This window comes from Cercospora beticola, chromosome 5 (genome assembly GCF_033473495.1).
Source record: "Cercospora beticola chromosome 5, complete sequence".
NCBI lineage: Eukaryota > Fungi > Ascomycota > Dothideomycetes > Mycosphaerellales > Mycosphaerellaceae > Cercospora > Cercospora beticola.
The window spans coordinates 2,837,388-2,852,782 of record NC_088939.1 but is presented as its reverse complement, the minus strand read 5'-3'; the positions used below and the strand labels follow the sequence as shown (position 1 = coordinate 2,852,782).

Here is a 15,395-nt window from a genome sequence, read left to right as displayed (position 1 = left end):
ATGGAAGAGATTTGGGTCGGCGTCGGCAGGAGGAAAGCGCGGATCCTTGCCGCTGGCGCCGTTGCACACATCCCTGCAAATGCCGCGCCAAGAAACAACTTCACTTCGACTTTCACCGCGACTTCACGTAGCTTCGCGCTCGCAAATTGCATCAGACATAACATAGCATCGCGCCTTCGATCGCGTATCCATCATAACGATGAATTGGACGCACACATACGTGCTGCGGTGCAAACACTGCCAAAAGGATCCCGGCAGCACGAGAGATCCCGAACGCGCCAATAGCATTTGAAGTCGAAAGCGCAACATAGGACTGCACTTGAGGCTTGCTAGCGCAGGGCAACAGTTATAAGGAGTACTCCTGAGTGCGTAGCTGACAGAATTACGCTGCCTCAAGCTGCTGTAGGCACCCGCCATCACCGGCCGGCCTTCACAATGCAGCTGCCGCGTTTGGCACAAACGCAAGATGCCGCCACAACACGTGGAGAGCGAGGACGATGAGACTGTGCGACTCTCCCTTTTCAATCTCTCTACATCTCTTCTTCGTCTGCACTCGTTCGCATTTCGAAGACTATGCCCAAGAACGTGCTGGAAAGCGCAAAGTGAAATGCCCGTTGGAAGTCGAAGTGGCGGGCGTTCGCCAGCTGCAGGTCGCTACAGGAGCTGCAGAAACGGTCGTCAAGAGCTCAAGTTGCGTCAAAACATGAGCACAGACACAAAAGAAGTTCGCACCGCCGCCGCCCCTCCATCGAGATTTTACAACTTCACCTTCCCCTCGCAAGACGTGCCGCCTGAGCTTTCACCACATTGGACCAGACACTCTCCATTGAAAGGCTCCCCCTCGCCTGCAGCGTCACTGCGATTCAAGACACTACCGATGTCCTCCCCAGACAAGATGCCGCCGACTGCCGAGTCAGAGCAAGACCGCCGCGCCAGCCTGTCGCCAGACGAGGTGCAATCATCCACTCTACCAGAACGTGTGCCCGCTCGCGCCAGCAGCCCGCCACCAGACAAGATATCTTCGCCTGCCGAACCAGATCCAATTGCCATGCCACTGCCAGATTGCCATGGCAGCTCGTTGTCGCGACGTGACTCGACGGGCAGCAACAGAACACTAACTAGTGGATTAAGTCTCAGTGCCACAGCACCGTCGCGTAGCCAGCTTAGCCTCAGAGCGTCGCCACCATCGACTCGACTACTCGCAGGCACATATGCATCCTCCACTCGGCCTTCGCCGGCCACCACGAGGCGCGCTCCAATTCCCACCCGCCGGCCGTCCTCAACCTCGATTTCAAGACTCCCACGCCCCGACGTCAGTTATCCCATCACGACTATTCCGACCACCAGATGGGGCGCTCGTGTCAATAAGTCCATCTCCGACACCGGGGTGAGCAACCAGCTTCCGCGCCCGTCGCCTTCAGGTCCAGTATCAGCAAAGCCGCTTCCGCCGCGCCCGGTCGCTACTCTCGCGTCTACACCCAGTCCTTCAAAGGACGGCCGAACTCTGATCGATGCCAGTGAGCAGCCCTTGCAGATCATTACGGATGCCGATGGCGATGCTCACGATTGGCCAGCACTTACCCCACGGTCCTTCAGCGCACCACATCAGTTCGACGCAAACGCCAGGGTCACGCCAAGCTCTATTCCACGCATGGTGTCAATCAGTCACAGTCACCGCAGTGCACAACCCAGCTCTAGGACTTTGGTGGACCATGTCGTTGGCAGAACCTCTGCATTGACCGATCGCACTTCGCACTTGTCATTCGTTACTGCGGACGAGGCTATGGACATTGACGCTCGGAGTGGAACGGCATCATTCCTGGAGGACACTTCCCAGAAGTCTACCCGCGAAGATCCAGCACCACAGGGTATCTATCCTTCTCGCGATCAGTCTCTGGCAGCATCTCACAGCTTCGACGATCTCCGGTCATCGACTGAGAAACCCCTACCTCAACTTCCAACACTGCCCGATTTTGCCAACGAGATGTTGACCTCCGAGTACGAAGCACACAAGCGCAACACACCGCCGGCCAACTTTTCACGACCAATGTCCAAGTCTCCCAATCTCTTAGCTGAGTCGCCAAGTTTCGCCGCAAATGCTCGACAGCAGAAGACCGCATCGCGTATCCCAAGATTTGAATACAAGAGCAGACCAGTGCGTGTCAATTCGCAAGGCCTAGACGTCGCATCGGAACAGCCTACACAGAGTAGTCCATCACTGAGCGGTCTATACTCAACATCACCCAGTGCATTCGCCGTCACCAGCCGCGAGCTGCAGCATCATATCCAGCGCACAAACACCAACGGCAGCACTGCTAGCGAGGACTCTCCATCTCTGCCTCGACGCATTCGCAAATACCGCACTCGTGATCACAGCGGAAGTAGTACTCCCGCCTATACCACCGGTGCGAGTTCAGCAGATGAAGAGGACCTTGTCACGCCTGTCAGCTCACCGTCCCTGCCAAGATCAAGCAGTATGGCGAATCTCACGCCCGGTGAGGAGAATACCGATGATGATGAACCCTTCATGTCGTACTCACCAAACATACCACGAACCAAGCACTTGCCTCCTTCTACAAGCCGTCATACCGACCAACTTGCGACCATTCCATCTCTGCCGGACTTCAAGAACTGTTCTACCCACCTCTCACCAACGCCAAGGAAGTATATCGCAGATGCAAAGACTGAGATCGAAGAGGAACTGAACGTTGTTGATGACCAGAACGATGCTGTAATGAAGGAAGAGCAGACCGAACTCGACTGTGAGACTAAGGATCAACACACACACACGCTATCTCAACTGGAAGGCCATCGCAGACCTACACGCCAATTCACCAATGACAATCGTCTATTGCAAACTCTGACCCCTACTGTACATACACCCAGCTATGTCCGACCAAGCGACAGCTTTATCGCCGCGGCTACAGTAGCCCAAAAATACGTGGAGCAAGACTCCGTTGGCAGTGAGCAGATTGAGGCACGCCAGCAGAAAGTACAAGAGGAAGAAGCTCAAGCTGCATCGAAGAACGAGCCTGGATATGGAGACTACCCAGCCCCAAATATCCCGAGCAAATGGTCGGACAGTACGCCGTCAGGCATGGCAAGCTCCTCTGGAGACTCACCGAGGGAGCCGCAGACCTCGATTGGATTCCCATCAGCCGATCGCATCCCGAGTACCAGAGCTGCTCACCCTTCTGCCTCCGCCAGCCGCCACTCTTCGCCGACACTTGGCATCACCACGCCGTACCAGCCAGAGCCCGTGAGAAACGTGAAGCGTGCTCGAGAGGATATCGGCGGGCGTGGCGGCTTCGCGCGGATGACTGCAGCATCAGCTGCCAAAGCCTCGCCCTCGACGCGCACCCCACGGGCTCCGGGCAACCCCATGGGGCCACGCGCACGAAGCAAAAGCCGCACGGTGCTGGCCAAGGTGGCCGGCTTCTTCTCGCACAAGAAAGAGAAGAAGCCGCACCAGCTTCAAGTGGCCCCGGGCCCCCCATCGCCGCCAACTCTGCTCGAGGCCGAGCAGCCAGAGCCAGCCGCCGCTTCTCCGGCCAACGACACCACCTCCGCGCCACTAGATGGCGAGTCTGACGACGTGAAGACTCTGGCGGAGAAGCTGGAGGAGAAGGCTCGGCTGCAGAGCTCGCCAACGAGCAAGGCGAGGATGATGAACTTCGCTCACGTATGTGCCTATCTTTCTCCATTCATCTCCCTGTACCAAGCTAACCTGCATGTAGATCCTCAGAGAGGCGGTGGCGAACGCCAAAGAGGCAGAGAAATTTGCCTTGGCGGCAAAGCAGGCGGCCGAGCAGGCCGAAACGGCTCACGAGAAGACGAAGGTGGCAGCGGACATGCTGCAGAGGCTCGCCACCAGCCTCGTCCGCCTGTAGGCCTGCCTGCCTACCTGCCTCTTTGGCGCGCCCTGGGGGGCGCTGGGTAGTTTACGTAGTGATGAGAATGGAAAGGTTACGCTAACACACTTTGTCTCCCCGTTTGTGCTTCCGCCCGAATGATGTGTTGTGAGGCGTCGAGTAGTAAGATTGTGAGGTTCATGATTGATCTAATGCAGCAGAGCCAGCAGTTCACCTAGGCCGCTCTCTGTCTGATCGATCGCTTGCCTGCCAACGAAGGGTCAGAAGGCGGGAATCTAGGCTTTCGAATTCCGATGGGGATGTGATCCCGAGGCCAGTCTCTCCATCGAAACCGGGTTTCAATGCTAACAGATTTGCAGAAACTGGAGGTGTGGGTGTTCAAAGTGCTTCAGAAACATCACTGACATGTCCAGTATCCCCAATTCGCAGCAAGCTCTCAGAGCCAACGAATACGAAGAAGACGAGGAGTTCCAAGGATGTAGCCTCACAGAGAGGTTGTTCGATCTCCTCTTATCTCTGCTGGCATTGTAGTCTGCGTGCCAACGGATGATCGGATGGCGAGGAGCTGAGATCTTAAATGAAGACGGAAAGAAAATATTGAGTCCACCGTGTCTCCATTGAATGTACTCCGTCAGAGCCACCAGATGTTCAGATTCCAAAAACTTGGGCTTTCGAATTGATATCGAGCTCTTTTCTGCGAAGAATGGCATCACCTGGACCTAACTCAAAGACATGACAAGCTTCTTGCCGCTTTTCCGAGCATAGCAGAAAATTATATTCGATCTTGGAAACCTAGTAAACGATATCTATACAAGTCTATTTAACACAACCCTTACTGCAGCCTCCTTTACAGTTCAAAATGGCCCTATACCGGCCGATGCTATAATTCATATCTCCAAACGACAAGGCGCTACAGGACAGGCTACCTTCTTTCAGTTCTCACAGGACAAGGCAGCGAATGCAATCACCCTGCAGCACATGAGTGCAAACACTCTTTCGTCAACTCATATAGACAACCATACGTTGGGGCCTACTCGTCACCACCATGTGACTTCAACCGAGTTACCATGAACCTGACTGTGCAAGCAGCAGGCAGGCAATACGACCGCCTTGGACCGGCCTCTTTCGGCGAGCATTACCAATAGCTTCGTCGCACTATATTAGGTCAAGGGAGCGACCGCAATGACAAGGAGAACGCCGTGTCACGTTTGCTGGATCCGCCTGGATCGTTCATCTGCGGGAATAGGGTAGGTCCTTTATATATTACTTTGCTAGTCCTAAGCCCTACCCGGCGTAATTTTGCTTAGGCTAATAGGAGGAGTACTCGCACTTGCAGTGCTCGTTACCGTCTGGCCGGAGATTCCATGCAAAATGACGCTTTCGAAGTCAATGGACGATAGAACCAGCTCAGACATAAGGTGAGTCGAGATCGCAGAGGCGGCTCAAGCTGAATAGCAAAGCGAGCATATTCTGCCTGGTGAATTTGCGCCTCTTTCCTTCGCGCTCTTGGTATATCCACTCTGGCCACATCGCATATCCGGAGGCAACCAATTCGGAGACTCGACTCGATGAGAGGTAATCCAGCAGACTGAAGAATCTACAATGTGTTCAAGATCGATCCATACAGAGAGCACTTGTATACAAATCCTACTCCTCACATGCCGAAAGATCTATCATACATCACCAAGAAACCGTAGATCTTTTCCGAAAGTCGTAAACCCATATCTCGATTGCGAAACGAAGTTGAATACCAACAGAGCTCCACCCAATATTTTGAAACCTGAAGTACCCATAAAAGAGGTAGCACCAAGAGACCTCTACTCACGCGTCCAATGTACAAGATTTATTCCTCTTCCTCATGTACTACCTTGAGCCGTTCGTTCTGTTTTCGTATCAAAGATGACTGGCTCTTTTGTGATGAAAGCCAACGATCGAGAGCGGATGTTGTACTACGCAATAAAACAATGCAATTAGCACGCATGTTTCCATTGTACGACGTTGAACAGAGACGGCTGGGGTCAAGACGTAAAGTTGAAGTGTTGCTGAGAGCCTAGCAAGTGCTGGTGGGCGTGATAGCATGGACTGCGAAGTGAGACTTACCTTTGATCAGGCATCGCGCCTGCGACCACAGTCTCCAAGGGGTTATTCGGATTCGATCGCTGTGCTCGAGGCGGGATAGGAGGTGGCGGATCTGCATAGGCGGGAGCGGGAGGACGCGGCGGTAGTGATTTAGCGTGGCTGTACCCGTTCGTCTCGGCGGCGACGCTGTGATCGACGGGAAGCGCATCGTTGGTCGTACTCATGTGTTGGAACTTGCTGTTGAGCTTGCCGCAACTGCTCTGGCGGACGGGAAACTGGGGCGGATACTATAATGATAGAAGACATTAAATGTTAACCCTGGTATTCTTCACTGTATATTCAATATATGCTGCCGTTATCATCGCCGTAGAAATTCATGATGCTGTCGATGGTGTTTCTGGCGTTTCTGATGCGTACCTGAACCAGCGGACTTGCTTGCGCTTCTGCAAGCGTCACTTCTTCCCCGCTGTATGTCGAGATCCAATCGTCGTCTTCGTCGAACTCTGTCTCGCACATGCTGGGTATTCCGTGTTGTCGGGTAGAAGTGTTGCTGGATCGCTGTGCTGTTGTAGTTGTATTGGAAGATGATTGCGAGGTCGAGTGCGTTGAGGCTGCTGAGGCTTCTCGTGTGGGTATCTGGGGATTGAGATCTATCTGCGACTGCGTCGGCTGTGTCAGCGCCTGAAGGGGGTGTGAACCTGAGTTCTGAGGCTGGTGGTGGTGGTGGTCGTCTCTGTCGCCGTCCGATTCTGGGATCCCGGACATCGGTGGAAAGGCATATCTGGAGCGCAGAGAGGGCAAAGCAGTGACTTCTTCAGTAGGAATTTCAACAATTGGTTCAGGAGATGGATTAGGTGGGAATCCAGTGGAAGTGTTGGCTCGTGGCTCGGGCCCAGCTGATGAAGGTGGTCGGGGGAATGCGGAAACATCTATGCCGTGCTTCGCTAGGTCTTCTGGCGTGTACATTTCGGGGTTCTGAGCCATGTGATTGTTACCAATGTAGGTCCAAAATCGGTTTGTACGTGCTTTGATGCTTCCAGGGCCAGAGCTTTGATGTTGGGCGATGAGGTTCGCCAGTGACTGTTTCTTTTCAATGCTCGTGGCGTTGGAATCTCGAAGCGAGTCCTGCCACGACTCCATGCTATGCGTCGAGCGATTGGATGGCAGCACGTTAGCTCCATTCAAGGAAATGGAGTCGCCGTCAAGTTTTGGATTGCGAGAGGATGGTCGCCTCAGCAACTGGTCAGAGCTCGTGCGCACGGGACGTTTGGGTTTCACATTCTTCGGCTCTCCAAGTAGCACTCTGGGGAATCCACTGATCGCAAAGCCATCCGGCTCCAGACCATCATGCTTGGTCAAAAACAGTGTAATGGACGTCGCATTGTTCTCATTCTTCAGCGGAATTTGCACATTCGGAAGGCCGAAAACTGCCCTGGAGATCATGAGATCAGTGATGGCGTGGGATATTGGTATCCTAAATGCCGATTCGGCATTGTTCATGTCTGGCTTGACCAAGAAGTATGGCACAAAGTCATCAGTCCGTCGTTCTTCGATGATACGACCTAGACCCGTCAACTCTGCGCTGCCATCGTCGAAGCGGCAGGTGATCACCCCAGAGCAAACTTGCTCGCTTTTCTCTGCGGTCGCCTTTGATTGCAGCTCGAGGTAGAAGGAAGACGCAACCAGCCTGTGCGCAACGTTTCGAAGTGCAGCTTGTCTGTGGGCTGTCTGCAGGCGTTTACGCACATTGACTTGTAACGAAAGGAGATCGGATTTGCTGTCTGCCGAGGGTGGCTCGCGGTCCAGATCCGGGTTAAATCGAACAAATCTTCGCCCTTTGCCATCAGCTCTCTCGCGGACAACAAATTGTCGGAAATGCTGCCAGGCAAGTTCTGCTTCCAGCACATCATCTGTTCGCTTGGAACGCCATCTTCCGCTCGCCCTTGTCGTAGTCGGTGAAGCCGGCGTGTCTGTTTGCGCGGAAGTAGGATATGCAGCCTTCTGCCGATCGGAGAGCTTTTGCAAGATAGTGATTCTGTTTTGTCCAGTACCAAGTGAGAGAAAGACATCAGGTTCCAATTGATCAGGCCATATGAGCCTTCGTTCTCGGTCTGCAATGAATGCAGGATTTGGACTTCGCAAGCCTCCGTCCAGGTAGGTCTTGCCATGAAAGACGAAAGGCTTGAAAAATGCAGGGCTTGCGAGCGAAGCGGCAATAGCTTCATATGTTTTCAATTCCATGTCTGGATCATGCGGGCGCTCGAATGCATAGGCAGGTATCGGATCTTCAGGGCGACGGTAGCTAGCGATCACGATCGTTTCTTGGCCAGTAGCACTTGTCGACGTCAACGCAACGCGAGCGCCGTTCCTCGTATTGTCGTGCGCACCGAAAAGGTCATCATCCTCAGTGAAAGCTGTCTTTAGTGCGCCTAGCAGAGGCTTCGTTTTGTACTTTGGTGCACTCCCGAACATTTGCGCGATCTGGCTGATCACGGGCACACCTTTCAATCGCGGCGTGAAGGCATGATCGCACATCGCAGAGAACATGTCTGTGATAGAGTCGATCGTTCGGTCCTTGAGGGATAGTGCCGTGGCGATCAAGCCTCCGGTCCCAGTGCCAAGAATAAGATCAAAGAACACTTGCACCGGAAGATGGCCACCGAGTGCTTGTTCGATCGCCCGCAGTACTTCCAGTTGAACAATGCCTCGAATGCCTCCTCCATCAAGTGACAGGATGCGTACTCCTGCTCCCACTGGCTTAAAGCGAATGCTCGCTGGCTTGGCCCAATTGGTTGATTCTCTGTGCAGTGGACAGCAAGATACTTGTAGCATCGACTTGTTTGGCTTGCCATAAGCCTTGATGCATGCTGTGCACAGAACATGGCCACAGGGCAATGGATGCTCAGGTACATCCATTAGACAGCAAAAGCAAGTGGCGTGGCTGACCATAGATGATGCAGGTCCAACCGCCTCAAAGAATTGGTTAATGTATTCAATGTGCAAATCCAGAGCGATTCGCTCCTCAGGCACAGAAGGCTCGTCCCCCGCCGAGATGGTGTCCAGCTCGTATTGGAAGTCTCTCGCGATGCGCTGAATCGCGGCTGTGAGCTGTGATTTCCATTTTGGTAAGAATTCTGCGTCGAATGCAGCTTGGTAGTCGCCCGTTGCAATGATTCCCTGTTCGTCTTGGTGGCCCTTGACGTTGTGGCGTGCCTTCACGAGCATACATTGCCGTGTCCCGTCCGCGCTGATGTAAGAGCATGGATAGTGCATCTCTAAATATTCTCCCATTGCCCAGTCAAAGAACTGTTCATAATTCGAGAACAGCTCGTCGACTCTGCCTTTTCGAAAGCGAGCACAATCCAGTAGAACACACGAAGCAAGCATTACGCTCAACTTTTCGAACACCCACGCTATACGTCCGTGTTGGTGATTGGGCTGCTGCGCGCTAATTGTTGTGCACAGCTGAAGGATGTGCCCGCCAAAGTCATTTGGGATCGGATTTCGCAATAAAGAAATTCGCATGAAATTGAAAGGGATGTCCAAATGGCTTGTAAAATGATCGAAACCACTCTGCAGGTAGATGTTGAGCTCATCCGCATTGGTCAACATGCGCGCTCTTCGTTTGTTACGGAAAGACTCCTCGCAGTTGCTTTTGATGATGCCTTGCAACTTTCCGACTTGTTCGTGTATGGTCGTGTATCGTGGCTTTGCGGGGATGCGAATGACCTTGAAAGAGCTGTAGTAACGTAGTATCAGATCCTCGACATTATAGATATTCTTGCCCAGACCTCTCCAGTACGCAGCCAGCTCGCGGAACCTAGGAACGCCCTCGACTGGATCCAGTGCTGTCTTTACTGACAGAAGCAGACTCTGTGTGGCATAATCTACGCCCCATTCCTTGTCATCCACGCTGGGATCCGTGCCATTGATTGCGACAATGCAATGGGGAAGCGCAGGCTGACCGATCGACTTTTCGAGAGAGCTAGCACCCCAGTCCAGTAACTTCATCAACACCGATGATTGAAACGTTTTTGGATTGCGAAGCACGAACACCACACAATCCGAGAATGTGTAAAGCAAGCGGGGGTACAGCGCAGTCACAGCAAATTCTCGTTGTCGTGACTCCTCGTTGTTGGCCCATTCGATAGGTCTTGTGAGCACATGTGTAGATGGTGCTGCTTCAAACTGCGAGCTTTGCCGCTTTCTCGCACGAGCGCCAAGCGGCACCCGCTCACCACCTTCAAAACCTTCGCAGTCGGCGTACAAGATCGGAAGTTGCTCAGTGTGACTCGTGGGATCTGCATAGAGGTGCACATCACCGGAGGTTGGAAGGGCATCATTGACTACACTTCCAACCACTGGAGACGGAAACTGGGCCAGGTCCGCGTTATTCGCATTGCTGTGCGAATCGTGATTGATCAACATCTTGATCAGTGTGGACTTGCCTGCGTTAGTAACTCCAATGAAAGATACAATTTGCGGATAGCGATTCTCGGCATCCTGAATATTGACTGGCGATATGCTGGACATCAGAGTTGCGTATCGACCATAGTCTTCGAAGTTGGGCCGCCCGGTGGCGTCTTTCGAAACGCCAAACCATTTCGTTGCTTCGTCGTCTTCGTGGAGTCTCTGGATCATATCCGGGTTTCTGGTTGGGTTTAATATGCCTTTCAGCCGCTTCACCACGAACGGGCTCGTCTTCTCGTGCGGGACTCCATCTCGCCCTTTCTTCTTGGGCTTGTGAGGTCCTTGCAGCACCCAACATTCACTTTGCGCGGAATCAGTAAAGCACGTGGCGCAGATATTCTTTCTTTGCATACCTGCAGTAGGAACTGTCGCAATCTACACAATGCCATATTGGCGGCGTCGGACCTCGGCAGCGATCGTCTTCGCACTCCTCTGAAGGCTCATCGTCCTCCTCGTCACTGCAGGAGGATTCGCTGCTGACGTCCCGTGTTGTGTAGGCCGAATGCCTGACGTTCCTGGCCATTGTGGCGAGCCCGGCTCGAGGTCCTCAGGATTTCGTGATGAGGGGCTGCCGAACAACCATAGTCCTGAGTATATTGCGACCACACGGCTGTCGATGAGATCGCAGGTGGACAACGTGAAAGAGTGGCAGCAGCGGCGAGAATTGGACGCGTTCTGACACAAATCGTGCAGCAAGCTTCCGACTGCTGCATGTCAGGAGCGACAAAGTATCCTTAGTAGTTGGAAAAGCCAATACTGCTTGCAGACGCACGGGCCCGGCGTGCTTAGTTGCCAGTTCGAGAGCGCTCATCTGGGAGCAGCCGTTTCAGTCTTTCAGAGCGAATCGTGCAGGGAACCTCGATGGCTAGCGCCACAGCCTTACAGTGGGCCACGAGTAGCGGCGACCTCTTGGCTGGCCCTCGTTGCCGCCGTGGAGCAGCTGCGCGGCGAGCAGCATGGCCGGCCGGGTCTCAAATGCCTGTGACCAGCGGTGAAGGGGCCGAGAGCAGGTCGCTGGAGGTGCCGATCGGTGCGCTGCGCAACCCAGCTGCTGCACGAAACTGCTGCAATCAATCAATGCCTGGAGCCCTGGAGCCAAGCGAAGGCACGCGGTAAGGCGGAGACAAGGGAAGGCTATCGAATTTAGCGTGACCCCCGTGGGAGCTGTCCGAAGATGTGTGACGGGGGATGGTTGCGGATCACATGCTGGCGCGCCGTTGGGCATAATAGTTTCAGTAGTCTGCCCGCCGTCTCGACAGCTTCCCTCCACTGTGGCAGCGTACGAGCAAGCGAGCAGCTGGGCGACCGCCATGAAACCTCATCTGGTCGTCTTTAATCGAATGCACCGCGCCCCATCCCAGCGCGCTGGTCTTAGCCTTCCCTTCCATTTGGAAGCATTGGCAAAAGGAGGCAGGCGCGCAAGCACGGTCGGCTGGACATCAGTGGGATGAATCCTCATGTATGAGCTGGAGCATCACGCCTCCAATTCGTGGAACGCTAGTACCACATAAGGACGCACAGCATGAACAGCTGGTCTCAGCAGCACACTCGCATGCACAATGCGTGCCACCTGATAACAATGCGACAATGGACAGCCGCGATCCGAACGACATGTGCGAAGCCGCGACCAGCAGCATCCAATACAAATACTCGACAGTCAGATGGACAGATCAAAGGTCACGGACCGTGTCGCACAAGATGATCAGAGCAAGTGTGCAAATCACAAGAAAGAGCATGAGCCACGGCGTCCACAGAAGAAATGATGGAGCAATGCTTGAAAGAGGTTGATTTACGCTCGATGCCATCTAGGCATGCGAGCTTCTCGAAAACAACATGTGCGCGCCATGTTAACGACTCGTCGCAGCCGAGTAGCAGAAGGTATTGAGAAGCTCATGACTTCGACCTTTGAGGGCGAGCCGTCGCCTTCGGTCTTTCGTGCACCTTCAGAAGCATAGCACTCTCCAAACAATTGGTTGTCTATGGTCAGCTGTGCGATTGCCGAGGGCGAACCCCCCTTGAAGATGGTTGTGCGTGCGCACTCTGCACCTCCGGATTGACGACTCCTTGGTTTGTATAGGGTAGTTGGGGCCAGGCAAACTTGCCGCACTCTGTACATTTCGAAGTGGGAGCTGGTCCTTTAGAAACGTGATCCCGAAGGTGGTTCTGCTGGACTCGTATGGCGCATCCTCGGTACGTCCAGCGGTTTTCCGCAAATTTCAGCGCCACCGCCGTGCCGTGAAGAAGAGGCTGGAGCTATGCGCTCTGGCAGATCGCGTACAGTTGCGGACTCGAGATGTACTAGCGACTCGCGTTTTATGTTTCATATCCCAGGTTCGCACGCCTCCGCGCTGCAACGTCCTGCAGTCCTGCATATAGGTAATTTTTAACAAGCCTGCGTTCACTTTGACAGGTCGAGCGAGTGCAAACTAGCCCACAAGCGGTCGTGTTGGTGATAGTGTTTTGTTCATTGCTGCATGCGCACAGACACGCCTTCACGTGCGCGCTGGACCCCGCGATGCCGATCTCGCTGTTCACTGCCCGCCAACATTTCTTGAAACATGCGTCACTGCTTAGACATTGTCTTTGCAGACACCGCCGCATCCGATACTCGTCCCGATCCCAACACTCGGGTAAAACATAGCCCAGCACACCGCAATCCGCAGACATGCCGAAAGGCGAGAACAGCAAGAAGGCTGCGGGAAACGCAAAGAAGGCCGAAGCGGCAGCAGCCAAACAAGCTGTAGAGGATCAGAAGAAGGCAGCAGCGGAGAGCGAGAAATGGGGCAAAGGCGCCAAGGACAACAGTAAAGCGTGAGTGCACAGCGTAGATTGAGAGCAAGAAGATGCGTGTCTGACACGTTCTTCAGTGCCGCAGCAGCCGAGAAGCAAGCCGAAGCAGCACGGAAGAAGGCCGAGAAAGAAGCACTGCTCAAGGAAGAAGAGGCTTCGTTGCCCAGTAAAGGCGGCAAAGGCAAAGCCGCTCCGAAGAAGTCCAAAGGACTCGATCTTTCCGGCCTCGACGCACCGTCCTCGAAGAAGGAACTTGCAGCACTCAATGCTACGGGTATCGACAACGCCCTCGATGCGCTTTCTCTTACGACCGATAATAAGGAGAAGATCGATCGCCATCCTGAGCGTAGATTCAAAGCTGCTTATACACAATTCGAGGAGAGGAGATTGGAAGAGATGAAGGACGAGAAGGGGCTCAGACGACAACAGAAGATCGATCAGATTCGCAAGGAGTTTGAGAAGCACCCAGACAACCCGTTCAATCAAGTAGCGGCGTCGTACAACATGTCCAAGGAAGAGATCAACGAACTGAGGGAGAAGCAGAAGCTGGCAAAGGAGAATTTGCTTACTCAATCATGAAGGGCTGCAGAACTACGGGATCAGGAGGAAAGAGTCAATACAGCATGGAAGTCGAACGAGTCACTTACCTGCGAGGCCAAGCAGCTACACCAGGTCGGTTCGCGGTCTCTAAGTTACATGGATAGATGGCGTGGAACAGACCACATGTGAGTGAGAGAAAAGCATGACATCGAGAGATACATCTCACTGATAGCGTCTAGATTATCATGAGCATTCGAGCATATCGCTACCCACTGTGCTACAAGAAAGCAAGCTTTGCAAATAGCTGGAACCCATGGTAGCAGAGAATATATCAACCAGCTCCTCACCACAACTCATATCATCCTCAACCTTTGTCATGTCAGTTGTGACAGTTCAATGAGGCAGTGAAAGGTGACATCCGTATCTGGGTCAGGAGGAAAACGATAGGCTGTGTAACCCAGAAGATGTCGAGAAGGGTCATTTCGACGGAAGCGAAATCATATTCGTGGAGTTGCACGGAGCTTGGACTGGGCCGAGAGTTGCGTGTCTTCCTAACATACATTCTTGGTGCCCACTTGGTTGGCTTCTTGATACTCCAGCGCTGGCTGTGCTGGTGATCAATAAACGTGGTGACCGTTTACGTTCTGCCACGTGCCACGTACCAAATTCTCGGATTCGAGTCCAAATACTCCCCCAGCCAGATGTCTCTGACACGCCAACACAAGATTCTGCATTGGCAGCGAGATGGACCCCAGATGCAATCACACTCTTCAGCATTTGCCCCTAACATGGGTTTGGGTTGTGCTTCTCCATATGCTGGCAGCTCTCGACCCTGCTGAAAGCGCAAAATGCAGTCATTTTGAAATGAATCATATCCACGTAGATGTCGCGTCTAGCGGTGTAAGTGTCTCACCGACGTCTGCAACGGGAAGTCGATGAAGTCGGCAGAGCACAGAAGTGAGGAAGGCATATTCCTTGGCAGCCTTGAGCTCGGTCCAGGGCGTTGACCTGCTTCTTTCAGGCTGTAAGTTCCAAACCAACCACATCTGTGCTCTTCAAGCCAGCATATCCTGCACATCACAACGGCAATCACAAAAGCATGCTGCCAGCCATCGCGGGCCATCAGCTGTCAAGCGTCGATGACAGACCAGGCCCCTCCCGTCAACCGCTCTCCGTCGGCCAGCGCATCTTGCATGAACGGGCCCAATCGGCGAAAGCTCACCACACGCGCCGCTGCAACTACTCTCAGCCCAAGGTAAGCCGGCAAAGCAGTCCAGTAGAGCCGTCACAGAAGCGGAGCAAGAGCAAAAGCGACAACCAAAGGCTATGGGGACATGCGCAAGAGCTATACAGGTGCTAGCATCTGCATTAGTAGCCTCGTCATTGTGGCCCGACCACCTCTCTTCTTCTCTCTCTTCTGTCGTGACAACACTCACCATGTCTCTTGGACTTCACTCTCTTAGCATTCCCCTCTACACGGCAAGTACTGGTACCTCGCCCACCACAACCACTCGTTACTACAATCATGCCCTCATGATCTCGTAACACAGAGGAAGTGCAACTTCGGGTGTTATCTGCTTTTTCCGCTTTTCGTAGCACGGCAGGTTCACACAACAGCAACGACAAGCATACTCGGGACCCACT

The 15,395-nt window shown here is 53.6% G+C and overlaps 3 protein-coding genes across 3 annotated transcripts; 2 read left to right on the top strand and 1 right to left on the bottom strand.

The window, feature by feature from the left end:
• Positions 1-703: 703 nt before the first annotated feature.
• Positions 704-3,890, top strand: RHO25_008390 (uncharacterized protein; the record flags this gene model as incomplete). Its single annotated transcript, XM_023600523.2, has 2 exons — positions 704-3,682; positions 3,738-3,890. The coding sequence occupies 2 exons, from the start codon at positions 704-706 to the stop codon at positions 3,888-3,890; spliced, it is 3,132 nt and encodes a 1,043-aa protein (XP_023448903.1).
• A 1,825-nt stretch (positions 3,891-5,715) lies between these two features.
• Positions 5,716-10,944, bottom strand: RHO25_008389 (uncharacterized protein; the record flags this gene model as incomplete). Its single annotated transcript, XM_023600522.2, has 4 exons — positions 5,716-5,821; positions 5,973-6,238; positions 6,369-10,722; positions 10,775-10,944. 4 exons carry the CDS (start codon positions 10,942-10,944, stop codon positions 5,716-5,718), a joined length of 4,896 nt encoding a protein of 1,631 aa, XP_023448900.1.
• Positions 10,945-13,086: 2,142 nt separating this feature from the next.
• On the top strand, positions 13,087-13,790 carry RHO25_008388 (uncharacterized protein; the record flags this gene model as incomplete). Its single annotated transcript, XM_023600521.2, has 2 exons — positions 13,087-13,232; positions 13,289-13,790. The coding sequence occupies 2 exons, from the start codon at positions 13,087-13,089 to the stop codon at positions 13,788-13,790; spliced, it is 648 nt and encodes a 215-aa protein (XP_023448899.1).
• Positions 13,791-15,395: the final 1,605 nt, after the last annotated feature.